This window comes from Cyanistes caeruleus, chromosome 11, assembly GCF_971803275.1.
Source record: "Cyanistes caeruleus chromosome 11, bCyaCae1.hap1.1, whole genome shotgun sequence".
In the NCBI taxonomy this organism is placed as follows: Eukaryota; Metazoa; Chordata; class Aves; order Passeriformes; family Paridae; genus Cyanistes; species Cyanistes caeruleus.
Genome location: NC_141711.1, coordinates 9,222,603 through 9,248,794, shown reverse-complemented (window position 1 = coordinate 9,248,794; position 26,192 = coordinate 9,222,603). Strand labels below are relative to the sequence as shown.

At 57.3% G+C, this 26,192-nt stretch overlaps 3 protein-coding genes across 10 annotated transcripts in view; all 3 read left to right on the top strand.

Moving 5' to 3' along the window:
• Positions 1-6,631, top strand: part of MTMR14 (myotubularin related protein 14) — a 31,070-nt gene extending 24,439 nt beyond the window's left edge. Inside the window, exons 18-19 of one of the 2 annotated variants that reach the window (XM_086846014.1) lie at positions 2,944-3,099; positions 6,257-6,631. In XM_086846014.1, coding sequence (XP_086702140.1) covers positions 2,944-3,099; positions 6,257-6,434 — 334 coding nt within the window. In that variant the 3' untranslated portion in view covers positions 6,435-6,631. The remainder of the gene's footprint in view (positions 1-2,943; positions 3,100-6,256) is intronic. The other variant, XM_086846015.1, reaches the window with a different exon arrangement.
• A 372-nt stretch (positions 6,632-7,003) lies between these two features.
• CPNE9 (copine family member 9) lies at positions 7,004-13,907 on the top strand. 4 transcript variants are annotated; one of them, XM_086846018.1, is made up of 21 exons: positions 7,007-7,121; positions 8,617-8,657; positions 8,747-8,793; positions 8,999-9,102; positions 9,286-9,325; positions 9,949-10,025; positions 10,231-10,294; positions 10,408-10,511; positions 10,593-10,697; positions 11,069-11,110; positions 11,203-11,278; positions 11,349-11,402; positions 11,515-11,576; positions 11,858-11,904; positions 11,981-12,162; positions 12,356-12,483; positions 12,599-12,701; positions 12,777-12,834; positions 12,979-13,052; positions 13,169-13,353; positions 13,454-13,907. In XM_086846018.1, the coding sequence occupies exons 1-20, from the start codon at positions 7,045-7,047 to the stop codon at positions 13,319-13,321; spliced, it is 1,638 nt and encodes a 545-aa protein (XP_086702144.1). In that variant the 5' UTR covers positions 7,007-7,044; the 3' UTR covers positions 13,322-13,353; positions 13,454-13,907. The 4 variants fall into 4 exon arrangements, with proteins under 4 accessions (XP_086702143.1, XP_086702144.1, XP_086702145.1 ...); XM_086846017.1 differs by having other exon boundaries at positions 7,004-7,121; positions 13,169-13,907; XM_086846019.1 differs by having other exon boundaries at positions 12,914-13,052; positions 13,169-13,907.
• A 438-nt stretch (positions 13,908-14,345) lies between these two features.
• Positions 14,346-26,073, top strand: BRPF1 (bromodomain and PHD finger containing 1). 4 transcript variants are annotated; one of them, XM_023945838.2, is made up of 13 exons: positions 14,346-15,185; positions 16,071-17,030; positions 19,296-19,452; positions 20,547-20,678; positions 21,017-21,145; positions 22,121-22,433; positions 22,938-23,249; positions 23,798-24,085; positions 24,174-24,321; positions 24,862-24,998; positions 25,084-25,202; positions 25,307-25,461; positions 25,547-26,073. In XM_023945838.2, the coding sequence occupies exons 1-13, from the start codon at positions 14,590-14,592 to the stop codon at positions 25,728-25,730; spliced, it is 3,630 nt and encodes a 1,209-aa protein (XP_023801606.1). In that variant the 5' UTR covers positions 14,346-14,589; the 3' UTR covers positions 25,731-26,073. The 4 variants fall into 4 exon arrangements, with proteins under 4 accessions (XP_023801606.1, XP_023801607.1, XP_086702138.1 ...); XM_023945839.2 differs by having other exon boundaries at positions 14,377-15,185; positions 22,935-23,249; positions 24,862-24,983; XM_086846012.1 differs by having other exon boundaries at positions 14,566-15,185; positions 24,862-24,983.
• Positions 26,074-26,192: the final 119 nt, after the last annotated feature.

The following is a 26,192-nucleotide window of genomic DNA, read 5'->3' as shown; positions in this document are numbered from 1 at the left end:
CAGCTCTTTCCAAGGGCCTCACTGAAGCTCTTTTGCGGCCTCTGCAATAAGACTTTACAAGAAGTATTCAGGGTAGAAATTACAGGAAGACTTTCACCTCTAGCACTGACTGGATTGCATTGGGTTGCAGTCACCCCAGACATCTAGTCTTGGTCTCAAGCCAAGCTCAACTTTTAAGAATCTCTGCTGCCGTTGCAGTGTGAACACAAAATTTCCCATGCTGTGTCTTCCCAGGCTTGGCCCCTGCTGTCTCTTGAGGCTGTTCAAGATACTTATTGATTGGGGCATTTCCTCAGGACCCTCCCTTGAGAAGACCTCAGGGATAGAGGGGAAGGTCTGCCACAATATCTTAGCTCTGCTGACTAGGCTCACATCTTTGGGCCAGGAAATAAATTACCTAGACTTATTGCAGAGTCAATCAGTTTATTCAATTAATCAACAAGTGTTCTGGTGCCTGGAGGCAAGACACAGAATTGACTACCTTGAACTCCTAGACCCCAGTGTTGTTCATTAGATGAAATCTTACTAAGTTTGCACAGCTGCTTGACAGGGTTGGGGACCCCAGGAAGGGCTGGAGGACTAGAGAGTCACCAAGTCAGTCTTGCAGGAGATACACAGTGCTGTTATCAGCCTGTCCATGGCAGAATTCAAGAGATGACTTGATCTGCCTCCAAGAGGTGGTGTAAGATCAGTCTAATCTTAGCTGACAGCCATGGAAGGTGACCAGCAGCTGGAAGCCAAGGCCACACACCCAAAGCAAAAAACAGTTTTATGTTCACCTTCTTTAGCACAGACTTATCTGATTAGTGTGGTTGATGATATTGGGCAGAGGGATATTTTTGCTGTCCTTGGTGCTCTGGATCATGGCTTGCCATGTGGGCAGAGTCTCCTGAGCAGGTTTCAGATACTACTCTCCCTTTGCAAGAGCTGCAGAACTCTGCTCTCAGAACTCTTAACCTGGAGATCCTGCTATAGTCTAAGCCCTCCTCTGCCATTCATGCTTGCCCTCTCCAAGGGCACAAACCTGTCCTCTGTTCAGCAACTCATTACTTTTTCTGGCAGAATCCTGTCTCTGCCTACTTTCAGCCCAAGCCTATTGCCTACAGATATCTTTACTCCTTTAGCTCAGTTTCTTGTCACCATGTGTGACACTCTTGTTTTTCCTGTCTGGCTGTGCTGTGCCCTCAGGGAGGTGACATCTTCTTCACTCTGCACAGAAGCAGCATTCCTCCATGCTTCTCCCTGGCATCCTGCACTATTCCCACTGTGCTTCCATCATGGCACTGTGCTGTGGGCCCAAACACTCTGCCTGCTCTCCTTCACACTGACTCCCTCTACTTTATCTTCCAAAGTCATGGAGAGGAGATGTCACTGAACAGCTGCTTCCCTTCCCTTACAAATTCCCTGGAAGGTTATCCCTGTCTGATCTCCTGGAGATCTTTCTAACAGTACATGCTTTGCTTTTGCTTTCAGTGAAGTGCCCCAATTCTTACTTTGGCATTACATACCCCAGGAAAAGCAGCATTTTGCAAGAGAGGGTTCTCCCAATATTCTGACCCTCACTCCTCAGTTCATTAAGCAGCCAAAGAGCAAGATCTGTGTGAGACAGTGAAACTCTGCTCTTCCTGATTTCTGCTGTCATGTCCTTTCAGAGCCTGAATATTACCCCCAAACTGTAGCTGTGATGGGAAGCTGATATACAGGGAATTGTGTGACTCCCTTTTTGCACAGCCAGCTCAGGACCACATTTCACACTGCTCAAACTTGGCTGTATCGATCAGACTAATTAAATGGCAGGCCTGGAATTAGATTGAGATTGCAAATAGGTTTCCTACTGTGCATCTCTTCCCACCCTTGCCTTCCAGTCTAGCTGAGGTCCTTCTTGCTGTGGGAGAGCCTGTCTTTCTGGCTGTTCTCTTGGTCCCTTGGGGAGCAGCTGCAGTGCGCCACTGCTATTCTTAGCTGTGAAGACAGCGTGCAAGTACCTGGCCCAGCAGAGCTGGAGCTGAAGCATTGCTCTCTGCCCAGCAGAACTCAGATAAATTATCCAGATCTTGGTAGTGTGTAATTGAGCAGCTCTGCCACAGGCTGTGCTTCCAGCTATGTAGACTCTGCGTGCAGCAAGGCTGAATAATTGCTTGCTCCCTTGGAAGCCAAGAGCTCTGGGTTTGTCTCAAGTGATTGTGCCCTCTTCTCTGAGATTTTGGAGGGACTCCTCAGGTTCACTTACCATGTTTCATGCTTCTTTCTTTCCTGGTGGGAGATTGCATCAAACAATTATCCTTCCTTGGCTATTTAGCCTGTCCTAAAGATGTTTTGTCACCTCATTTCTGGCACAGCCCTTTCTTTACCAGAGAAATGAAGAGATGTTCAGGTGCTGGGGGTAGGTGTCCTGGGTACATCTTGAGCGTTGGCTCTGTTCAGATCTGGTGGTAATGGCTGAGGAGTGATCTGCTTTCTAACTGCTGCCAGGACAATGATCTGTAAGTCTTTCCCAGCACTAACCAAGTCACAGCCTTGACTTGCCCTGCTGCCCTGTGATGTGCTAACAGCTACAACAAGCAACAGGGGAATGTCCCTTGTACAGCACAGCTTTCACATCAGTGAAGGATTCAGGGCAGGATATGCTGTTCCATCTCACTAATGGGTTTCTCAGTTCTGCATGGCCATCTGCTTCATGCTGGCTCTCTCCTGTCCAGCTCCTGGTGTGCTCCTGCTGCTTTGTTGGCCTCAGACAGCTTGGCTCTCCCTTCACTTTCAAAGGAAAGACTTGGTCTGGAGCCCAGCCTGAGCTGCATGTTGCACCCTGGTCCCTGAGTGTCAACAGTGCTGGCACAGGCGCTGCTGGCCGTCAGCCCGGCAGGTCCCTGGCAGTAGCACCAGCAGAAAGCGTGTGCTGAATGATCTGACTGATCGCACCGTCTCCCTCTCTCTCTGCCCCAGATCGGCGGACCATTCTCTGCCCGGATCTTCCGTTTCCACAGACTTTGGCAGCTGGCAGATGGTGACAGGGTGTGGCAGTATTCGGGAGCAGGCAATCCTGAGCGCAGACGCCTCTCTCCCTTGCAGCTTCCCGGATGAGTTCTCTAGCACTTGCCTGTAAGTGTCTCAAATGCAGGATCTCTCCTTGGGTCTCTCTCTTGGCTGCCTGCAAGCACTGCAACTTTATCACTCTGGCATTTTTGGAGAAGCCTGGGAGCCTATAACAAACTGTTCCATCTTCTCTGCCTTGATGTTTTCTATCCACAAACTCAGTCCCTGAGCATTCTTTGCTTATGGTGAACGTGGAAAGAAAATGGTACTTTCTCCGCCTAATGACGAGGAGCTCTTTACTTTCTGTAGAAAGAAGAGGTTTTTCTCTCTTCCTCAAAGATGCTGAATTTGAGCATGATTGAGTGCAGTTGAGGATTCATGTTTGTTAGGACAGGACTGGTAACCCAGTTTTCTTGCTTTTCGATTTTGCTCATCTTCATCTCCCCACTGGGGTCAGATCCTTGCTGGAGTAAGAGAAGGATTTTCCTTCTGTAACCCAAATTTTGTCTGGCTTGTGCAGCATCATTTGTAGGTGCTGTGCCTGGCCAGTGTAGAGCCACAGAAACCTTGTGTCCTGCCACATCCTGCCATGTGAAATGGCTGTGAGGCAAATGTTCCTCCCCAAATAGAAATAATCCACCTCTGGAAGCTTGAAAGACTGGAGATGTGCTTTAATTGCTGTTAGAGGAGAACCTTGGTTTGTGCCTTCAGGCTGCAAACTCGCCATCAAGAAACTGAAATGGCAGATCAGGGCTGCTGCTGCCAGATGCTTGGTCCCTTACTGAGATCTGAGTACGTGCTTTGGAGGCAGAGGGCAAACAACATGAAAACCTGTCCTGTGAGACAGGCTGCCTGCCCTGGCTCTGTATCTCGTGTTGGGTGCATGTTGTGCTGCTGAACAGAGCAGAGCAGCTGCCTTCAAGTTACGGTGAAGCTACAAGATCCATGAATTGACAGATCAAAACATTGCAAGAGATGTCGGACATGGCCTGGCCAGGATTTGTTCTTCTTTCCTGAGGACACACTGAGCTGCTCCTGCAGTAGTTTGGAGATGGGCAAGAGAGAAGGGATGAAGGATGGGCATCTGAATAGTAACTGCTTTACTGTGTCCTGAGCCTGGCTGTGCTTGGTCACTGCTGATCACCAGCAAGTTGTTGCTGCCCTTGGAGTTGGATCCAATGTCAGAATAGGGAATTCAGTAGAGAAACATGAATCAAAGTTGATAGGCTTATGCCGTTTGGAGAGTGACTGCTTGGGGCAGTGGATTCAAAAAGAAGAGAACAGTGGTGGTGTTTCTCCTGTGGGTGCTCTGCCCTGTTCAGCTATTCACTAAAGCTGTGTTGCTTGAGGGCTGGGGACTGCACAACTGAAGGTGCTGGGACCAGGCACTGCATTGAAAGGATGAAGAGTTCCCAGCGGTGTTGTGTTGAGCTTAACACAGAGCCTCCACCCTCTCTCTGCTCTGCATCAGCCCTGTTTGCTCAGGACTCCATTGTGGTTTTATCCCAGTTTTTGCAGCCCGACACAGTATGATTTTTTTTTTCTTTTAATTCCATTTACGTTCCCACTTTGCATCTTCACTGGCAGCAGCTCGATGAAGGTATGCTTTTCACAGCCTACTTCTTGTGCTTGTGTGGGGCTTGTCAGGGCTTACTTCGAGCTGGGGCTTTGACAGCCTCCTCTCATCCCGCACCCCAAGCTGCAGGCAAGCGGGCAGGCTGTAGGAAGTGTAGCGGGGCAGAGTGCCGTGGATTTGGCAAGGAAGCACGACCTGCCTCCGCGGTGAGCAGTTCAGGGTGAAATTCTGCAGCCAGTCTGCAGGGCTTGGTGTGGAGCAGTGGCTGGCTGCTTGACCCTGTGCCTTGGAGTGTCTCACTCCATGAAACAAACTGAAAAACCCAAATACAAAATCTGCCCTGTAAAGAGGTGTGAGAGCCACAAGACATGGGACCTAACTGCTGCACGCCCTCGCTTACCTCTGCGCGTGACATCTGAGATCGCTGAACTCGGGTGCAAGTAAGTCCTGCTTTCATGGAGTTTATTTTAAATTCTAGCAGGTTTGCGAGTTCCATGTCCTAATTAGGTTGCCAAAAAGCATCACTAATGTGTTTAGATATGTTGTTGCCTTTTTTTGCCCTCTGGCTTCTCTTTATTATCAGACACAGTAAACAGCGGCCTGGTTGGCTGCCTCGGCATCGCTTGCTGTTTATAGGCCTCCCACCATATCCTCTTGCTGCTGTTTCCGGACCGAAGCTGTTGGCTGTGGGTGGTTAACACTTCCATTCAGATGAGCTGTGCCAATTTATAGCCAGCCCAGGCGCTGGAAGATTAAAGAGAATTTTTTATGGGGAAGGTTTGCACTGTGCCCTTGGAGTGACCTTTGAGGAATGTCTTAATCTCTCTGGGAACCACTGGCATGTCGCAGAGGCACCACAGCAAGGATCATTTTAGGCTGGAGAGCTTGGAACAGCTGCCTCTGGGCCCCAGTTTTGCTCTCCCCTGGCTCCCTCAGCCAAAGTCTCGCCTTCCTTCTGCTGTTTTCCCCCTGCCCCTAACCAGGTGCGTGGATCAGCAGGAGAGGAGAGCAGGTCCCATGGGACGTCATGGCCTACTCTGCTCCTGTTTGCTGAGAACAGCCATGCTGGGGAGCAGAAGTAAAGCGCTGCTCAGCTCTCTTCTTCCTGTGGCTGGAGTGTTCCTTGGGGCTTTTGTCACCTTGTCTGCTCCCTCTCATCCCCCCTTCCAGAGAGCTGTCTGTGCTGGCACAAACACACTGGGTCTGGTGGAAGTGAGGGATGGTTGCAAATAGGTTGGAAGCAGCTGTCTGGGCACAGCACTGTGGACAGGCATCATCTGTGTGAGGAGGGGAGGGAGCTGGCACAGGGACTGATGTCAGCACCCACTTGGCCAAAGCACCACTTTGTTTATGAACTGCAGCCTTATGAGCACCACAGTGGTGGGAGAAACAGGGGACAGTGGGATGGATGTATGAAGAAGGAAACCCTGTGGGGAGCAGGAGACTGAGGCTGCAAGTGGCTCCGTGGGTTGGGTTGGATGAGGAGGCAGTGGCACCAGCTGCCACCAGCTCTGTGGACAGCCTTTTGGGGCTTGCACTGCCTTATCCACTGCAGCCTGTTGAGCACCACAGGACCTGTTTTAGGAGTGAGATCTGGGGTGTGGAGAGGGATGGCTGTAGTCACTGACCTCCCTTTCTCTCTCCTAGACTGGTGTCAGCGAGTGACCGTGAGTCCCGTCTGGAGGAAGTGCGTTCTGCCTTTCTGGCAAACTACAGCCGGACCATCGGCCTAAAGGCCGTGCCCCCCAGCCCCTCAGGGGCCATCGGTGGCCTCCTCGAGCAGTTCGTGCGGGGCGTGGGACTGAGAGGCAGCAGCACCCTCTGATCACGGCGTTCCCAGACCTGGAAACGTTTCCACTGCCTGGAAAACGGGCTGGAGCATCCCCCAGCAGTCCTGGGACCCTCTTCTTGGTGCGGGCACCTGCTGCACCCAGCGCCTGCCGCCAGCCCCCTCTGCCTGGGGCTGGGGGGTGCGGGGGTCTTCGGCGAGTCTCTGCAGTAAATGACCCGAGCTGTGCCCTCTCCTGCCTCCTCTCTGGGCTGCGTGCGGGGGGCGGCGCGGGGGAGCCGCGCTGTCGGGGGCGCCGCTCACTATAAATAGCCCGGCCCACTCTTCGCGAGCGTCGGCACCGAAATAACACCGAGCCGAACCCGGGAGGAAGCCCCCGGCGGGGCGGGATTCGGACTGAGCCCCCTCTTTCCCTGACTGGGAATAGCGGGCGGGACGTTCCGGCGGAGCTGAGCCCCAGGAGCCGAACCCCCTGGTGCCCGGGTTGGTGCCCCCGCTGCCGGCAGGGAAGGGCCGTCGTGCTCGAGATGTGCTGAGCCGTGCTTGTGCCGAGCCGCGCCGTGCCCGTGCCGTACCCGCCCCCGGGCGCGCCTCCTCGGCGGCGCGGGAGGAGGCGGCGCGGAGCATCGGCGGCGCCCGGGCGGGGATGGCGGCTCCGGGAGCTCTGGAGCCGGCGGCCGGCAGCGTGCCGGGCACCAAGGTGGAGCTCACCGTGTCCTGCCGGTGAGCCGGGAGCCGGGCGAGGGAGCGGGAGGGCGGCGGCTAGTCCGTGGACACGGGTGGGTGCGAAACGCACCGGGATGCGCTGCGGGGCTGCTCGCTGCGTCCCGCTGCCCGCCGGTCAGCCCCTCGCTCGAGGCGTTGCGAGCTGCGCGTCCTCCTCTCTCCCCGGGTAGCTCTCGGTGCCAGGGCGTATGCCCAGCGTCCCTCTGCCCTGCTGCTACCCGTCCCGTCCCCTTCCTGGGGTCCCATGGGATGCTGTCACCGGGCTCGGCTGCGTGAAGCGACCCGATGCTCTCAGCCGGGGCTGGGGCGCGGGCCGGCCGCTGGCGGGGCGATGTTTGTGGGAGGTGGGTGATGCCGGCGGGGCGCGGGGTGCCGGCGCTGATGCGAGCGGCTGCCCGGCTCGGCGAGCTCGGTGCAAGGCGACGGGACCGGGAACGTGGCAGCTGGATGGGGACTGCGGGAGAGGGGCTGCTCTGTGCCCCAGCTTCTGGCCAGGGTCCGCCGGTCAAGCGGCGGCGGATGAGCCGGTCTGCCGGCTGCTAAATATAGCACATTGGAGGCTCCGCTGCTCGCGGCCGGGGGTCCCGCTCCCAGGGACAGGCACCAGCGTCCTGCTGGAGGGTGGCATTCCCCTGGCGTGGGTCCTGTGGCACGGAGCGCCCCGACCGGGATGGGTACCTCCAGCACATCCCTGAGCTATGCAAACTCTGGGCCGGGGGCTGTCGTGCCCTCTCCCCGCGGCTGAGCCCTGGCCCCCGCTGCCGGCTTGCCGGACACCAGGCAGAGGGACTATGGGGCCGCGGGACCGGGCAGCTCCAGGCAGGGACGGAGGGTCACATCTGGAGACAACCCAGGGCAGGGGCAGCCTTCGGCTTCGCAGCCCCAGGACCCAGACCAGGGAGGGGTCTCTCCTCTGCGTGCTGAAGCCAGGGGAGCTGGCTTAGCCCCGCAGCCCCCGGCCCTGCCCCATCCCACCCTGTGCTGCCACCCCGGGGGTGCGGGAAGTATCCCAGCAGAGCCGGTAACATCCCCCGGCACTTTCCGGTGTCACACCGCGCACAAGACGACGATCAATCGCTCTGCCGGTAGGTGTGTCGGGGGATGCCCACTGGCTGCTCAGCCTCTGCTCCAAGTGTCTCCTTTCTTCTCACTTCTACACCCTGCCATTAGCCAAGCTCCTGCTGCCGGGGCCCGGTGGGCACTCAGCCGGAGCCAGCGGCATCGGGGAAGGTTTCATCCTGTAAATGGGTTCCCTGTCATGTTCAATCATCATCAGCGTTGGAGACGCTGCTCGCCGCTTGCCCTGCTGCCCCACCGAGCCTTGCAGAGGGAGCCAGCCTGTCTCCTTGGGAGTGCAGATGCTGTCATCCATGGGTGCCAGCAATGGCCTTCTGGCATGGTGCTGACCTGAGATCAGGGGGATGGACATGGGGACCCGTTGCTGGGCAGGTGGGTGGCACTCAGGGTGGCTCACGGCCGGCTTTTCCCCCAGGAACCTGCTGGACATGGACACTTTCTCCAAATCCGACCCAGGTGGGTGGCAGAGCCAGGCAGGGGGTATGGCATGTCATGGCACAGACATGGTACAGCACGGCAGCCTGGCTCTGCTCCTCTCTCCGCAGTGGTGGTCCTCTATGTGCAGGTCTCGGGGAGCAGCGAGTGGAAGGAGGTGAGCGTGGCCCCCTCTCCTGGCTAATCCCCGGCTCGGTTAAACGGGCCCATATGGCCACCCGTGTCCACGCTAATGATCCCTCCCCGTCCACGCTAATGATCCGGCCCCGCCAGCAGCGCTAATCCCCCACCGGGATTAGCGCCGAGGCAGCTGCGATGGGGACGGGTCCTGGGGGGGGCCACCCTCACCCCTCTCCCTCCAGTTCGGACGCACCGAGGTGATCGACAACACCCTGAACCCCGACTTTGTCCGCAAGTTTGTCCTCGACTACTACTTCGAGGAGAAGCAAAACCTCCGCTTTGATGTGTGAGTAGGGTGGCCAGGGAAGGGCTTGGCCCCGCTGAGGGTGGAACAAAGCACCGAGTCAGTAATAAATAAGGATAATAAATAAGAATACAGTGTTGAATAGCCCAGATGGGTGGGGAAGTGGGGCTGTGTGCTGGAGCATCCCTGCAGGCACCAGCTCAAGGCTCTGCTCTCCCACACCAGCTACAACGTGGACTCCAAGAGCTGCTCTGCATTAAAGCAGGTGAGCACAATCTGTGCCGGGGGGACTCGGTGTGATGCCATGGTGGGACACCCCGAGGCTGTGCCCTGTGTGGGTGCTGTCTGGGGGGGATAAGTCCCCCTTGGAAGGCTCTAACCTGCTCTTCATCTCTCTGTGCCCCATGGGGACTGGCAGAAGGTAGGTGCCTGCCCCACACCAGCCCCTGCTCTGCCCTGGGAACCCAGCCCTCATGGGAGTGCATGGTGGGGCAGGATGGGGCCAGGACACTCTATAAGGTTGGCTCTTGAGGAGTAGGATGGGTCTAGGGTGACCCAAGGGGTCCAGGACAGGTCAGAGCATGTAGGGCAGTTTGAGGGGGGACACAGGATGTGTCCAGGGATGTGGGCTGGCCTTGGGGGCACAGAATGAGTGTAAGGCACATGGAGTGCATACCTGGGGTAGTCCTGGGGATGCACAATGAGTCCTGGACTGCGAGGTAGCTCTTGGGTCACAGTGTAGGTTCAGGGAAACTTGGGGTGACCCAGAGCCAAGTTCATGGCAGGTCAGATTGCATGGTGCATGGGGAGAGAAAGTGGTGGGTGGGGGTGGTGGGGGACTGGAGCAACAGTCCTCCAGGGTCTCACAATGCTTTGTTTGGGGGACAGGACTTCCTGGGTCAGGCATTTGTGGCACTGGGAGAGGTGATTGGGTCCCAGCGGGGACGCCTGGAGAGACCCCTAACGTGAGTAACACCATGTGGTGAGGTGAGGTGGGAGGGTCCCACACTGTGTCTCCACCACTGCCCCACTGGATCTCTCCCTGCGTGTCCTGTACTGGTCATACTGCCAAGCACCACCAGCTGTGGGACAGAAGCCCCAGATCACCTCACTTCTTGCCCCTGAACTGTCCTCCTTGTCCCCAAGCTGACCATGTGCCTCTGGTTCCAGGGGTGTCCCAGGGAAGCGGTGTGGGACCATCCTGCTGCTGGCCGAGGAGCTGAGCAACTGCCGGGTGAGTACCCGTGTACCGGCTGCAGTGTGGAGAGGGCTGCATGGTCCCTCAGAACAGAAGCTGCTGGTGCCAGGGGTGAGGAGGTGGATGGCAGTGACAGTCCCTGTCCCCAGGACATCGTCACGATGCAGCTGTGCGCCAACAAGCTGGATAAGAAGGACTTTTTTGGAAAATCCGATCCTTTCCTCGTCTTCTATCGTAGCAATGAGGATGGCACGTGAGCACAGGGACCCAGTGGGGCAGAACGGGGTGCCAGCGTCACCAGATGGCATGGCCCAACCCTGGCCTGTCCCCTCAGCTTTACAATCTGCCATAAGACAGAGGTGGTGAAGAACACACTCAACCCGGTGTGGCAGCCCTTCACCATCCCTGTGCGCGCCCTCTGCAACGGCGACTATGACCGGTAAGGAATGGGGATGGGGACAGGGACAGGGGCAGCCATGGGGCTAGAGCAGGGTATGAGGAGTTCTTTGTGGACTTGGCCCTGCAGTGGCAGGCAGCTCAGAATTGGGTCCTGATTGGGTTTTTTTCTCTTTTGCAACCCAAATTACATAAAGGCATCCCCCTCCTTTCCAGGGCCCCCACCGTGACCCAAATTTCCCGCTCCCTCCTGGCAGAGCCACAGGCTGGGCAGGCAGGGCGGTTCTGCTGGAAGCTGGTGGGCAGGGTGCTCACTGTGGGTTGGGCTGTGAGGCTGGGTGTCCCCAAATCAGGGGCTGGAGGGGCTGTGCCAGCCTGGCTGGTGGCTCACCCACTATGTGCTTTCACTTTCAGGACAGTGAAGATAGATGTGTACGACTGGGACCGGGATGGGAGGTGAGGGAAGGGACATCAGGGTGCTGCTGAAGATTCCCAGGGCACCTCTCACCCAGGTGCCTGGCCATACTGACCCTGTGTTCCTCCTGCAGCCACGACTTCATTGGGGAATTTGCCACCAGCTACCGGGAGCTCTCTCGAGCACAGAGTCAGTTCACAGTGTATGAGGTAGGATGGTGGGTCAGGGTGAGGGCAGGGTGCACTCCATGCTGAGACTGACCCACTGCTTTGCCTGCAGGTGCTGAATCCCAGAAAGAAATGCAAGAAGAAGAAATATGTGAATTCTGGCACCGTGAGTGGAGCTGGGGAGTTCCTGGGCCTCCTGCCTTCCAAGGGCTGGTGCTGCTCCACGTGCTGTGTGTGCCAGGTTGGGGGGCTCCAGACCTGATCCCCTGCACCCACAGGTGACGCTGCTCTCCTTCTCCGTTGAGTCTGAGTTCACCTTCGTTGACTACATACGGGGCGGGTGAGTGGGGGGCCAGGAGCCCCCCGGCTCCTCGAGATCCCACATGGCTGGGGGTCTTGGGGCAAGGACAGTGGTGACAATGAAGGTTCAGCCAAGAAGTGACAAGGGGGCAGTGGGGCTGGGAAGTAGATGCAGAACGGTGGCATGGGGCTGTGGGGTGCTGGCTGGGGAAGGGGCGCCCAGGCAATGAGTCTGGGCAGGGAAACACCGGCACTTAGGGGTCTGGAAGATGGTATCCCTGTGCCATGGGGCCGGCAGCCTCCTTCACTCTCCCCCTAAAGGACACAGCTGAATTTCACTGTTGCCATTGACTTCACGGCCTCCAATGGTGAGTGTACCTGGTGTCTGGGGGGTCCCCATCACCGTGGGGCTGGCCATGGGGTGCGATGGGCACTGTGCTGCAGGGTTGCCATCACAGCCCACCTCGCTGCACTACGTGAGCCCCTACCAGCTGAGCGCCTATGCCCTGGCACTGAAGGCAGTGGGGGAAATCATCCAGGACTACGACAGTGACAAGCTCTTCCCTGCCTACGGCTTTGGTGCCAAAGTCCCACCTGACGGCAAGATCTCCCACCAGTTTCCTCTGGTGCGCCCTCCCTGTGAGACAAGGCTAAGAGTGAACCCAGACCCCCTGGCTGTGGGGCAGAGCTGGTCTTGGGGTGTCCATGGTAGCTAGGTGCAGAGGGGAAGCACCCTGGCCACATTCTGCCCCAGCATCCTACAGCCTGGGGGACACCAGGAGCTGTAGTGCCCCTCCAAGTGTTCATCTCTGTCCCCAGAACAACAATGCAGAGAACCCCAGCTGTGCTGGCATTGAAGGCGTGCTGGAGTCCTACCTCCAAAGCCTGCGCACTGTCCAGCTCTATGGTCCTACCAACTTTGCTCCTGTCATCAACCAGGTGGCTGGGTGAGCACTGGGGCACTGTCCCCTTTGCCATCCCCAAATGTCATCTGTCCCACAGCAGGGTTGATTGGCCCACACCAGTGGGGTGTTTGAAGGACCCCATCCCTTTTCCCCATAGGACAGCTGCCCAGGTGACTGATGGCTCACAATACCATGTCCTCCTCATCATCACTGACGGTGTCATCTCTGACATGCTGCAAACCAAGGAAGCCATTGTCACCGTGAGTGCACCCTTGTTGCTCTGAGTTCACTTCACATGGGCATTATCCTGGCTGACACCCTCCTCTGCTCCACAGGCTTCCTCCCTGCCCATGTCCATCATCATCGTGGGAGTAGGTCCAGCTGAGTTTGAGGGTGAGTTGGGACTTGGGGACACCAGGGAAGAGGGATGGAAACATCGTCCCCTTCTCTGGGATGCCAAAGGCATCCAAAGGGCCGGTGTTTCCATCCCCGGTGTTCACCCCGCCGAGGCTTGGTGACACCAGCTGTCACCCCCAGCCATGGAGGAGCTGGATGGTGATGAGGTACGGTTGTCTTCCCGGGGACGGTATGCTGAGAGGGACATTGTACAGGTAACTCTGGCATTGAATCCAGACCTGCCATGGGTGGGAGATGCTCAGTCCCCCTTGTTGAACCCCACACCAATAGAGTTGTTTCCAACCTGACTGCAAACTTCTTGCCCTCAAAGTTTGTGCCATTTCGGGATTACGTGGATGACTCAGGCAACCAGGTGCTGAGCATGGCCCGCCTGGCCAAGGATGTGCTGGCTGAGATCCCCGAGCAGCTTCTCTCTTACATGAAGACCCGTGACATCAAGCCTCGCCAGGCAGGTCCCGAGTAGCTCTTCCATGAGCCATGGGACTGGCTGGTGAGGCAAGGATATATCACCTTTTTTCTGCCGGTGGTCAGGGCTTAACTATGGAGATGTAGCCCCATTAGGGAGATAATCAGCTGCTATGGTTGGTCAAAACAGGGCTGAGACCACCTCTGGCAGTGAGACCACAGGGCTGGACATCCTCGGCTGCCTCTTCCTCCTGCCAGATGTCCTGCAGCCATGGCGGGACTGTCCCTCGGCAGTGGCAGTGCAGGCAGGGCCAGCACCGGGGAGGACACGGTGTGTGCGTGTGTGTGTCCCGGGAGAGCAGCCTGGCGTCTGCCCCGGGGAAAGGCTGACCCTGAGTGCCTGCCGAGGGTCTCAGCCTCGCTGCTCCTTGGGGCAGCGGCCTCGCCCTGCTCCTGCCTGCGCCCCATTCCTGCCTGCACCCCGCTCCTGCCTGTGCCCTCTCCTCCGGCTCTGCTAACCCGGGCTGGCCGGCCTGCCTCATGCCCTGCCCCACGGCCGGGGCTCCCAACACCGCGGGGTGCCGGGGCGGAGGGCAGGCGGGTCTCTACTGCGTTACCGACTGTAAATAAACTGCTCAACCGGGTCTGTTGCCGTGCTGGGGCAGGGGGAGCGGGGAGACTGAGGAGGACGGGAGGACCGCTGGGGCGGGGGAGGTCAGGGGGGCCGAAGGTACCGGGGGGCGTGTAGCCGGGCCGGGGGAACCGGGAGGACCTTGGAAATTGGAGTGACCCGGGGGACCGAGGGGTCCAGAGGGAGCGGGAGGACCGAAGGGGTGAGGGGGGCGAGGGGGGCCGGGTTGGGGCGGGGCGGGCGGTCTGTGATTCGAGGCGGCAGATTCGCCACCGCCATCGCGGCGCGACCCGGCCCGGCCCCGCCGCTCCCACGTGGCCTCCCCGCCCCGTCGTCGCCGCTGCCGCCGCCTTTCCCGTTCCCTCCGTCCTCGCTGCCGCCGCCGCCGCCCGGTGCTGCTGCTCGGGGTGCCGTGGCGAAAGTGCGGTTGCTAAGGGCGGCGCGGCGCTTTACCCAGCGGCCGCCCCGCGCCAGGCGCCGCCGCAGCTCCATTGTTGGGGCCGGCCCGGGCCCGCCGCCGCCGCCGCCGCCGCCCATGGAGCCGCCCGCCCGCTGAGCGCGGCCCCGCGCCGGGGAGCGCCGCCGCAGGGAGGGAGCGGGCAGCGGGGAGCCAGGGCAGGGCGGCCGGGGCCCGGGGAGGGGGCGGCGGGGCGGGGGGCCCGGCCCGGCCCGGCCTGGGCCCCCGCGGCCCCGCCATGGGTGTAGACTTCGACGTGAAGACCTTCTGCCACAACCTGCGGGCCACCAAGCCGCCCTACGAGTGCCCGGTGGGCACCTGCCGCAAGATCTACAAGAGCTACAGCGGGATCGAGTACCACCTGTACCACTATGACCACGACAACCCGCCCCTGCCCCAGCACACCCCCCTGCGCAAGCACAAGAAGAAGGGGCGCCAGGCCCGTGCCGCCAACAAGCAGTCGCCCAGCCCCTCCGAGACCTCCCAGTCGCCCGGCCGAGAGGTGATGACCTACGCCCAGGCCCAGCGCATGGTGGAGGTGGACCTGCATGGCCGCGTCCACCGCATCAGCATCTTCGATAATCTCGACGTGGTGTCCGAGGACGAGGATGTTCCCGAGGAGGTGCCCGAGAATGGGAGCAATAAGGAGAACACGGAGACGCAGAGCGTCCCGCCCAAATCTGGGAAGCACAAGAACAAGGAGAAGCGCAAGGACTCCAACCACCATCACCACAACGCCTCGGCCAGCACTACCCCCAAGCTGCCCGAGGTGGTGTACCGAGAGCTGGAGCAGGACACCCCTGACGCCCCGCCTCGTCCCACCTCGTACTACAGGTATTGTCCGTGGCTGGGTGCAAGGAGACTCCTAGGCTCATGCCCTGGGTTTGGAGGTGGAATTGGCCCCACTCTGTTCAAGTGGCTTGCCAGTGGCTCCTGAGAATGGTCTCTGTCTGCCTCTCCCAGGTCTCGTAGAACTGGCTATTCCATGGCTTCCGGCTCCTGGGGCTCTGCCTGGTGTCACATCACAGTTCTGAGGGGGTCTGGTGCATCAACAGAGCTCTAAGTTGCTGCTTAGGTCATTGCCATCAGTTTAATTGCTGCACTCTTTCTATGCTGGAACAGCACATAAAATCAAAACAAAACCCAAATGTGGCCTTTTGCCTCTCATTCTGCTCTTTGGAGGTGTGCTAGGATATTTTCAGATATCCTTCAGCACCAAGGTGTACTGTAGGATCTGTCTGTTTGTGGGCACAATTCTTAATTGTTATCCTACAGTACTCTGTGGGAGATTTGGTGGATGCAGTGGCCCCAGTTAATACCTGAGGCAGGAGTTAACAGAGCCCCCTAACCAGAGTTAACGAAACATGGTGCCTCTGTGCATGGTTATCGTGTCTTGATCATGAGGCTGCTGCCTCCAGAGCACTGGGACTTGCTGGGTGGCACATGCAGGCCCCCTCCTTGCATTGATGAGTCTCCAAGGCCTGACCTTGCTCCTTAGACCTTGTTTTGTCTCCAAGCTGCTGTGCCGCTGTTCTAGTCAGGGTGCAGCAGCACCTCCTGCTTCTGCACATTCCTCTCTTGTTCCTGTTTCTTTATTTCATCTTATGGCTCAGCTGGAGCATTTGAGCATTCCCTCAGTCACAGACATATCTTGGAGTTGGGGCTCAGCAGCTCCAGCTGTGTCAGACATGCCCTTACTTTCCCATGCTGTCTTTCCAGGTACATTGAGAAGTCAGCAGAGGAGCTGGATGAGGAAGTGGAGTACGACATGGATGAGGAGGATTACATCTGGCTGGACATCATGAATGAGAGGCGGAAGAACGAAGGTGTGAGTCCTATTCCCCAGGAGATCTTTGAGTACCTGATGGACCGACTAGAGAAGGAGTCCTACTTCGAGAGCCACAACAAGGGGGACCCAAACGCCCTGGTGGATGAGGATGCAGTCTGCTGCATCTGCAACGACGGGGAGTGTCAGAACAGCAATGTCATCCTCTTCTGCGACATGTGCAACCTGGCTGTGCACCAGGAGTGCTATGGGGTGCCCTACATCCCTGAGGGACAGTGGCTCTGCAGACGGTGCCTGCAGTCACCTTCACGCGCTGTGGACTGCGCCCTCTGCCCAAACAAGGGGGGGGCCTTCAAGCAGACGGACGATGGGCGCTGGGCACATGTGGTCTGTGCCCTCTGGATCCCAGAGGTGTGCTTTGCCAACACCGTCTTCCTGGAGCCCATCGACAGCATTGAGCACATCCCACCTGCACGCTGGAAGCTGACCTGTTACATTTGCAAGCAGCGTGGCTCTGGGGCTTGCATCCAGTGTCACAAAGCCAATTGCTACACTGCCTTCCATGTCACCTGTGCCCAGCAGGCCGGGCTGTACATGAAGATGGAGCCCGTCCGGGAGACGGGTGCTAACGGTACCTCCTTCAGTGTGCGCAAAACTGCCTACTGCGACATCCACACACCGCCAGGTTCTGTGCGCAGGCTTCCCGCCCTCTCCCACAGTGAGGGGGAAGAGGAGGATGAGGAGGAAGAGGAGGAGGGGAAGGGCTGGAGTTCTGAGAAAGTCAAAAAAGCAAAGGCCAAGTCTAGGATCAAGATGAAGAAGGCACGGAAGATCCTGGCGGAGAAGCGAGCTGCAGCACCTGTGGTTTCCGTGCCCTGCATCCCTCCCCACAGGTACAACCTGCCACCGTCCCTGGAGTAGGGAGAAATTTCTCCTTTCCTCCGTGCTTTGTGTCCTGCTTTCCATGTGGGCATTATCTTATTCTCCTTAGCTTTTTGCAGTTACTTCTCACTTTTTTTTTTGTTGCCACAGAGGGCTGTGGTGGTTTCCTCTGGGAATCCTGCAGAGAGGCAGGGCCATGCACTGCCCTGCAAAGGTGTCTGGGCCTTCAGCAGGGCAGGAAATAGCTGTGTTAGTTTAACAGTAGAAAATGAACTTGGCCGGATGCATCAGGAAGCAGCTGGAGGTTCCCAGCACTCCTTTCCTGTTGTGCTGACCTCAGGCACCCGGAGTAAACGAAGCGGGGAGGAGGGAGCTGCTCTCCTTTCTGCCGAGCTCTGTTTTCTCCTGAGGCTGTGTCAGGCAAAAGACAGAAGTATGGGAGTGATTCAGGCCTGGGAAACGGGCTTATCCCAGAGTTATTTTGGCTCTGGAGCAGAGAGGTCTGGGATCCCTATGCTCTGCTGAGCAGAGCTCATCCATCCCAGCCGCCATGTACTCCTTGCTGGGCTTCCTCAGTGCTCTCTGCCAGGCACAGCAGCAGCTGCTCCTCCTCAGCACTGCCTGTTGGATCAGGGCCGGCAGCCACGGGTGCTGAGAGCTGTCTTTCAGCTTCAGAGGAGGGATGGCTGGAGAGCACAAGGACTCCTGCCTGCCGAGGTGTTGTGGTCCTAAGGCTGATTGCCCAGCATGAGGCCTCCCTAGGGGTTGTTTCTGTCACATTCCAAACCTGTGATTTCATGGGAAGGTGCAAACACCCTGTAGTTACAGTTGAAACTTCACTGTTCCTTGGTCTTGCTAGGTTGTTGTGCTGGTGTGCACATCCCAAAACAAGAGCATCTAAGAGCCTTGCCAGAATTTGTCAGTGTAGTTTATAACTCTGGGTGTCCTCAGCAGCATGTAAAAGCGCATAAGGGCATCCTAGAATGTTTTTGGATCTCACTGTCACTCTAGTGCAGCAGGCACTAGAAGCACAGGTTGGGCATGGAACCGTTTGCCTGTGTGGTGGTAAGCCACGAATCCTGAGCTGCTGAGCTGTCCTCCTTCCTGTGGCATGAGCTGTGCTGGGGTTGTGATCATGGGACTGAGGGTCTGTCAAGACCCTCAGACCCTCAAGGCTTATCTCCTGTGCAGTTGGAAAGGAGCACACAGAAACCGTGGGCTATGCTCTCTGGGCAGCATTCTGGTGACTTGGGGAGGCAGGTCTGACACAAGGCTGCTGGCCTTTTGCCACAGTCTGCTTGTGTTCCAAACTTAAGTTTTTGCTCACTCAGGGCTTGTTCCATGTCAAGAGTGTCTTTTCTTATGTGTGGACATGTTGGCAGGCAATTTGTAGGGTCTTGCTGCTATTGCACTCACAGCAAAATCCACTGAGCTAGAAGCTGTTAACTCTCCCAGGCCTTCCTGTTGGGATTAATTCTTCTTCAGGTGCTGTTGCCAGAATGCCACGTCTTCCTGTGGGAGCTATGCTTGGCCAGTGATGGCATATGAGGCTGCTGTTCCCAGTCTCTTCAGCTGAGGTTGATGGCAGGTTGGGTCATCCCCTGAGAAGGGCTGTCCCTGGGAAATGGGGAGATGCTGAGGGTTCATCCCTTTGTCTCTCTGCTAGCAGGGCATCTCTGTCCAACTCTGCTGAACAAGGCTGTCCCAGCTGCTCCAGACTATCTGCTGTTGTAGGAAGTAAGCAATCCCTTTTGTGGTGTTTTGGGCTGTTTAGGATAGTCTTGGATGGCACCTCTGTTTTACTCGTGCCTCCTGCTCCTTTGACATGCTTTGCCAGAGTTTGAGTTTCTCTGGTAACATTTGTCCAGACCCTGTGTCACAGCAAGTGGCCCTTAGCCAGGTAAATAATGGTTTTGGGGTAATAGCACCATAACACTTTTGTCTCAGGGACTGTGGGAGCTGTTAGAGGTCCAGCCCCCAGTGTGGCTGTCTTGCACCCCAACTTGCCCCAGGCTTTGCCCAAAAGTTGACAGGAAGTAGAAAGGAAAAGTGTGTTACAGAGAGGCAAGGCTGCACATTTCCTGGCATCCTCTGTTGTGCCAACCCTGTGTGCCTTGGTGTTACACAAACTCCTGCCACAGAAAAGGATGTTCTCTGCCTGAGGAGCTTCTCAGCTGCTCTCAGGTGGCCTTGCTGCTACATGTCCCTAGCCAGGGCTTCTGCAGCAGCCAGGCTTGTCTCATTGATGGACTCTGTGGTTCCTCTCCTTTCCTCAGGCTCAGTAAGATTACAAACCGTTTAACCATCCAGAGGAAGAGCCAGTTCATGCAGAGGCTGCATAGCTACTGGACTCTGAAGAGACAGTCCCGCAATGGTGTCCCCCTGCTCCGCCGCCTTCAGACACACTTGCAGTCACAGAGAAATTGCGACCAGGTAAGGGCTGCTTCTTGCGGGGCTGCAGGGAACCCTGGCTGTGTGCGTGCTTCCTGCGCCTTTGGAGCTGTGGGCTCAGAACCTTTGCTGCATGTGGTGCCTGCAGGTGCAGAATGGGGGTCAGGGATATGAGCTTTCAGATGAGGAAAGGGCAGTCCCAGCTGCTTTTGCTGCTTCACCTTCTCCTCCGCTCTCAGTGTTCAGAGAATTGCCAGGCAGCGACGCCACTGGCAGCCTGCCACAAGAAGGGAATCCTGCCCTCTCAGGCTGCCATGCTGAAGATAGTTTCTCTCTTGTGCCTGCATTTAGCCAGTGGTGGTGGCAAACCTGTCAGAAATGGCCCTAATATGAGGCTGCTGTGTCAGGCAGTGTTGAGAGAGATGGACAGGGATCTCCAGAAACAGTCTGGAATGAACCAAAGCCTCACTTCCAGTTTCTGATAGTGCTCCAGGAGTGCTCCCTCCGGGTGCTGCTTCCAGCCCACAGTCACCATTTTACAGATGTGAAGTCTGGTGCCAGAGAGGAAGATTTTTCTTCTGGTTCCCCATCTGAGCTGTAAATCTTTCTTTCTGAGCCCTTTGATGACTATGACTGGGCAGGGGTTTCTCCTGCCTCTGTCCGCTCTTACTATTTTTGCTGGAGAAGAGTTGAGACTGCTTCTGCTCAGTTTTGGCTATGGCAGGATAAAAGCCTGCCAAATTTTTTTGGTGCTCCAGAAATGAAAGCAACCAGGGCTGTGTTCCCTTTTTTACTTGCTGCACTTTGTCAGAGCTGTGAGCAGCAGCATAGACATCTTGGGCAACTGCAGGCAGTCAGTCGGTCATGTTAGGAGGAATATTTCCAGAGGCTCAGGATGTGCATCTTCTGACATCCTAAGGGCTTGGTGACCAAGGGGCAGGTATTTAGCTCTCACCAGAGGTGATACTGATCCTGAATCACCTGCCTAGATTACAAGAAAGGAGCTGTGACCTTTGCTGCACCAGCAGGTCAGGCATGCTGGTTCCCTTTGCCAGGGAAGAGCACCAGCACAAAGTCAGGAAGGTGGAGATGGGAGCACATCTTCTATCAGCTCATGGTCTCTGATGTTCCCACAGAGAGACACTGAGGATAAGAACTGGGCCCTGAAGGAACAGCTGAAGTCATGGCAGCGCCTGCGCCATGACCTTGAGCGTGCGCGCTTGCTGGTGGAGCTGATACGCAAGCGGGAGAAGCTCAAGAGAGAGACGGTAACAATTGTCCCTCCTTGGGGAGCTGCTGGGGTGGGCATCAGCAGGGGCTCCTTAGAGTGCTGTAGGTGTGCCGGGGTCCCCTCGGCTGTGCTGCATCCTGCTCCAATGGCTCCGAGCAAATGTGGCTGCTCTGCAAGGCACAGGTGGGACACACAGGTGCTGGAGCCAGTGTTACACCTCTGCTCCCCAGAAACAGGGGTGACGGGTGGTCCCTGTCCTCAGCAAGGAGAGAGAGTGGTTGCTGTCCTGCAGAACTACACTGCTGCTTCGTGGGGACGGTCCCTACTGCCTGGCTGGGGCCAGGGGCTCAGCCCTCCTCTGTTCCTTTGTTTCAGATCAAAGTGCAGCAGGTGGCATTGGAAATGCAACTGACCCCCTTCCTCATCCTCCTCCGCAAGACACTTGAGCAGCTGCAGGAGAAAGACACGGGCAACATCTTCAGTGAGCCGGTCCCTCTGTCTGAGGTAACAGAAATCTACGAAGTAAGAACCCCCTCCCCAGATTTCTACTTCACTCAAACTTGTCCCTTGCTTGTGCCAAGGGCTGCCTAGGGTGTACTCTGGACCAAAAGATCCCTGAGTATCCTAGTCCTGGCTCATGCATCCCAGCACCACTCACTCACCCGAGGGGGGTGTGCAGCAGTGCCCCTCCTGAGTGAGCCAAATGCAGAACAGCTGAGCTGGTGACAGCTGGGGCACAGGACTTGGCTCTTCCTCTACATGTGTTACTGGTGACACCCCAGGATCTGTGAGCAGTTGGGGATTCCCTCTGGGAAAGACAAAGTGCCAGCCCTTAGCAGTTGGCATGCTCTTACCTGTCCTTTTGTGAAGGCCTCTGCTAGATGACTGAGCACAGCACAGGGATGGGTTTGACCCTTAGACTGTCACTGCTACCAGGCAGGGGAGATAATTCCTGAGACTGTCACTGAGTCCCTGCCTAGGAACATGGCGAAAGTTCACATGGTCTCTGCAAGGTTCTGGCAGCAGGTCAGCATGGAGGCATCTTAGCAGATGGGGAGGAAGGCTGAACCATCTCACCTGCAGCCAGTGCTGCCACCTGGATGGCTCTGTTTTACCTTTCCGTGCTAACACTCACCCCTGAGGCTGCACTTGCAGCTCCCTCTCCAGGGAATAACATGTAGCATACTGGATCCCAGCTGCCTGCAGGCAGGAGTTGAGGACAGGATGCTGGCGTGTGTGCTGGAGCCGTAAAAATGCTTCGGAGTGCATATCCGCTCTAACAGGTTGAGCACAGCACATGGGCTTCCTAGTCCGGAGGCGTTGCTGTTCCTCAAGCTGCAAAAGCAGACGGCATTCCCCGATGTGCATTTGGGCAGAGCACAGGGAGTGATACCTGATTCCTCTAACAACTGTTTTCTTGGAGCAGGTACTGCTAACTGTGGCTCCTGGGCTCTTAACTCTGGCTCTTTCCTCATGCAGGTCCCAGACTACCTGGATCACATCAAGAAGCCAATGGATTTTCAGACAATGAAACAAAATCTAGAAGCCTATCGCTATCTGAATTTCGATGACTTTGAGGAGGATTTCAACCTGATTATTAACAACTGTTTGAAATACAATGCCAAAGACACAATCTTCTACCGGGCAGCCATCCGTCTGCGGGAGCAGGGAGGTGCCGTGCTCCGGCAGGCTCGCCGGCAGGCAGAGAAGATGGGCATTGACTTTGAGACAGGCATGCACTTCCCCCACTGTGTAACAGTGGAAGAGGCTCAGATCCAAGACATTGAGGATGGTGGGTACTTGTTCCCTGTCCTGGGGTATGAGGGCTACTCAGAGGTAAAGCCTGGGCAGAATGAAGGCACCAGAGAGTCTGATCTGCCTCCTCTGGGAGGTTAAGTTGAATGCTGGGCTGTGTGTCCCCCCTCCCTGGAGAGCTGGTGGTTTTGCTGGCCAGGTACTTATCAGCCCCATTAGGTTGGTTCTAGGCAGTGGTTTGTCTGTGTGTCTTTTCTTTCCTGTTGCATCCTTGTTCCAGACAATGCGAACCCTGGTATTCTCCACACTGCTGATCAGCCTCCAGTAGTTTTCTCCAGTAGTCCCCAACTGGCCAACTTCCCACAGGGCTACTTCTCTTGGTCTTTTAGGGTAACTTCTCTGAAGGGCTCACAGGTGTTTGGTGCCATGTCATCTTCTCCCCTGCAGGGAGCCTGGATTGCCTCATGCCGTTTCAGGTAGAGGAGCTCCAACAAGTTCCCGATTTCTTTCATCCCTCTGCTCCTCTTTGTTTCCCCAGAAGATGTGCGGCTGCTGCTCTCGGAGAATCAGAAGCACCTGCCCTTGGAGGAGCAGCTAAAGATCCTGCTGGAGCGGCTGGACGAGGTCAATGCTGGCAAGCAGAGCATAGGACGGTCCCGTCGGGCCAAGATGATCAAGAAGGAGATCACAGTCCTACGGCGGAAGCTCGCACACCCGCGGGACCTCGGCCGGGATGGGCTGGAGCGGCACAGCTCCTCTGCCAGGGGAGTCCTGCAGTCCCACAACCCCTGTGAGAAGGACCTGCAGACAGACAGTGCTGCAGAGGAGAGCAGCAGCCAGGAGACTGGCAAAGGTAATGCTCCCTCCAGAACTGCCTGTCTGGCGAGCCATGGAGAGCTGCCTCTGGACAGGCATGGATGGTGACAGTTCTAGCTCTGTGATATGGGGCATGAGGTGGATTGTTTCCTCCTGACGGGACCTGTCAGCTTGGCCATTTGCCTGGATTCTAGGGGCATTATAGAGCAGGCTGCCTTCAGTGTCCTTTCCTGACAGAGGTCATGGGAGGGAGTTGCAGCAGCAGGGACTGCTGAGCTCCAAATGCTCTCCCAGGGCTGAGAGTCAAATAGGCCATCTGCCAGCTCCCTGGATGGAGATGCTGAACTGGGTGGGCTCTGTGGGGAGCACAGCAAAAGCTCCAGGCAGAGCTACCGTGGGTCACTGGGGTTTGCCACCTCTGCATCCCAGTCCTGTCCCCTAATAACTGGGGAAAGCAGGTTCTTCCTGAAGTGAGGGAGGATCTTCTGAGATAATGTTCCCCAGAAACAAAGGTGTTTTGTGACACCCCACTGCCATGCAGTCCCTGCCATCAGGGCTGCAGCTGACACTTTCTCCCTCTTCCAGGTCTGGGTCCTAATTCTTCTTCTACTCCAGCACATGAAGTTGGCAGGAGGACCTCTGTGCTCTTCTCCAAGAAGAACCCTAAAACTGCAGGCCCTCCGAAACGTCCAGGACGCCCCCCGAAGAATCGAGACAGCCAGATCACTCCTGGGCATGGGAGCAGCCCCATTGGGCCCCCCCAGCTGCCAATAATGGGGTCCTCCCAGCGGCAGAGGAAGAGAGGGCGAAGCCCACGCCCCAGCTCCAGCTCGGATAGTGACAGTGACAAGTCCACAGAGGACGCTACCATGGGTGAGTGCAACTGGGCAGCTGTGGTCCCACTGGCAGCATGTGGCAGGCTCTCTGCGGTGGTAATGCTCTTTGTTGGTGTGTTTTTCAGACCTGCCAGCCAACGGTTTCAGCAGTGGGAACCAGCCTGTGAAGAAGAGCTTCCTGGTGTACCGCAATGACTGCAATCTTCCCCGGAGCAGCTCCGACTCGGAGTCCAGCAGCAGCAGCAGCAGCAGCGCTGCCTCAGACCGCACGAGGTACTGCCTGTGGCCCAGCTCTGCTGACAGCTGTGCTGCCCAGGGTGGCAGTGGGCAGCTCTCAGCCTTGAGTTTCTGGTTGAGCACCCTGTTTGGTGGTCCCCATCTTGTTCATCGTGCAGCTCAGCTGCTAATCCCTAGAAGTCTAGTCTTTGTGCCTTTTTTAATGCAAAATCTAAAGGTGTAAGTGTGCAGCAAAGGGCTAGTAGGAAGCATGAGCTAGGGAATTTTGAATTGGTACAATGGCTGCTCTGTCATTGACCCTTCCAGCAGCCAGCACCAGCAGGTTCCTGCCTGCATCTCTGATTTGGACCAGGGCACTTCTTCTGGTCCTCCCAAATGGAACTGAGTGAGAGTCTGCACCCTGGCAGAAGCACCATCCCACCTTTCTGCTTGGTACCCCTGCCAAGTCCTTCCTGGTGCCAAGGCCAGCAATTGGAGGCCACAAGCCCTGGTGTCCAACCAGCCTAGCCCTCTGGAAAACAGTTTCTGGAAGCTTAACGTGACTCTTACTGATGGCTTTGCTCCATGTCTCCACAGCACAACACCCTCCAAGCAGGGCAGAGGGAAACCCTCCTTCTCCCGAGTGAACTTCCCAGAGGACAGCAGTGAGGACACATCAGGGACGGAGAACGAGTCCTACTCCGTGGGCACGGGACGAGGTGTGGGGCATGGCAGTAAGTACTATGGCTGTGCAGCTATGTGCCTGGCTGGCACCATCACCTGGGGGGACACAGCTGACTCCCCTCTCCTCCTGTACAGTGGTGCGTAAGGGCATGGGGCGTGGCACGGGGTGGCTGTCTGAGGATGAGGATTCTTCCCTGGATGCCCTGGACCTGGTGTGGGCTAAGTGCCGGGGTTACCCCTCCTACCCGGCGTTGGTGAGTACTGCCTGTCATCGGGGTCTCCTGAAATCCGTGTCCCCTCCCTGAAGACTGCTTCTTGCGGTCCCTGTTCTCTCAGCCCTCCCCTGCTCTTCTTGCAGATCATTGATCCCAAGATGCCGCGGGAAGGCATGTTCCACCATGGTGTCCCCATCCCCGTGCCCCCCTTGGAGGTGCTGAAGCTGGGGGAGCAGATGACTCAGGAAGCACGCGAGCACCTCTACCTTGTCCTCTTCTTTGACAACAAGCGCACTTGGTAAGCCAGGGCGCCGAGGGTTTTGGGGGGGGGTCCCCAGAGACGATTGTAACCCTCAAACGAGGTGGCCCCCCGCTCTCCGCAGGCAGTGGTTGCCCCGGACAAAGCTGGTGCCTCTGGGAGTGAACCAGGACCTGGACAAAGAGAAGATGCTGGAGGGCCGCAAGTCCAACATCCGCAAGTCGGTGCAGATCGCCTACCACCGCGCCATGCAGCACCGCAACAAGGTGCAGGGCGAGCAGAGCAGCGACTCCAGCGAGAGCGACTGAGCCGGTGCCACCGGCCGCTCCCCCGCCGAATCTCAGGGCAAACGGGGCTCGGTGACCCCCACGCCGTGCAGCTGGCCTGCACCCACGGGGGGCCGGGGGACCGGGAGGGGTGGGGCCGGTCCCCCGTTCCCCCCCCACTCTCCCATTCCCGGTGCCCGCTCCCCCCAGCCCGCCGCTCCCCGGGATGCCGTTCTGGCCGCCGCAGTGCCCCAGAGCGGCCCCCGCGCCCCGCACCCCCGTGCTGCCCCCCACTCCTGGGCCCAGCCCCTGGCCGGCCCCGCGCTCGGACGTTGTTTGTATTTATTTTGAAGGAAGAAAAATCTATTGATTCTTAGAAAATAAACCTCCGCTGCGGAGCCGCGGCCGCTGCGGGCGGGGAGGGAGCGGGAGCGGGGTGGACGTGCGGCAGCGTCGGCCCCGCTTCCGGCTGCGAGCGGAAGCTGGGGCGGGGAGCGGCGGGCG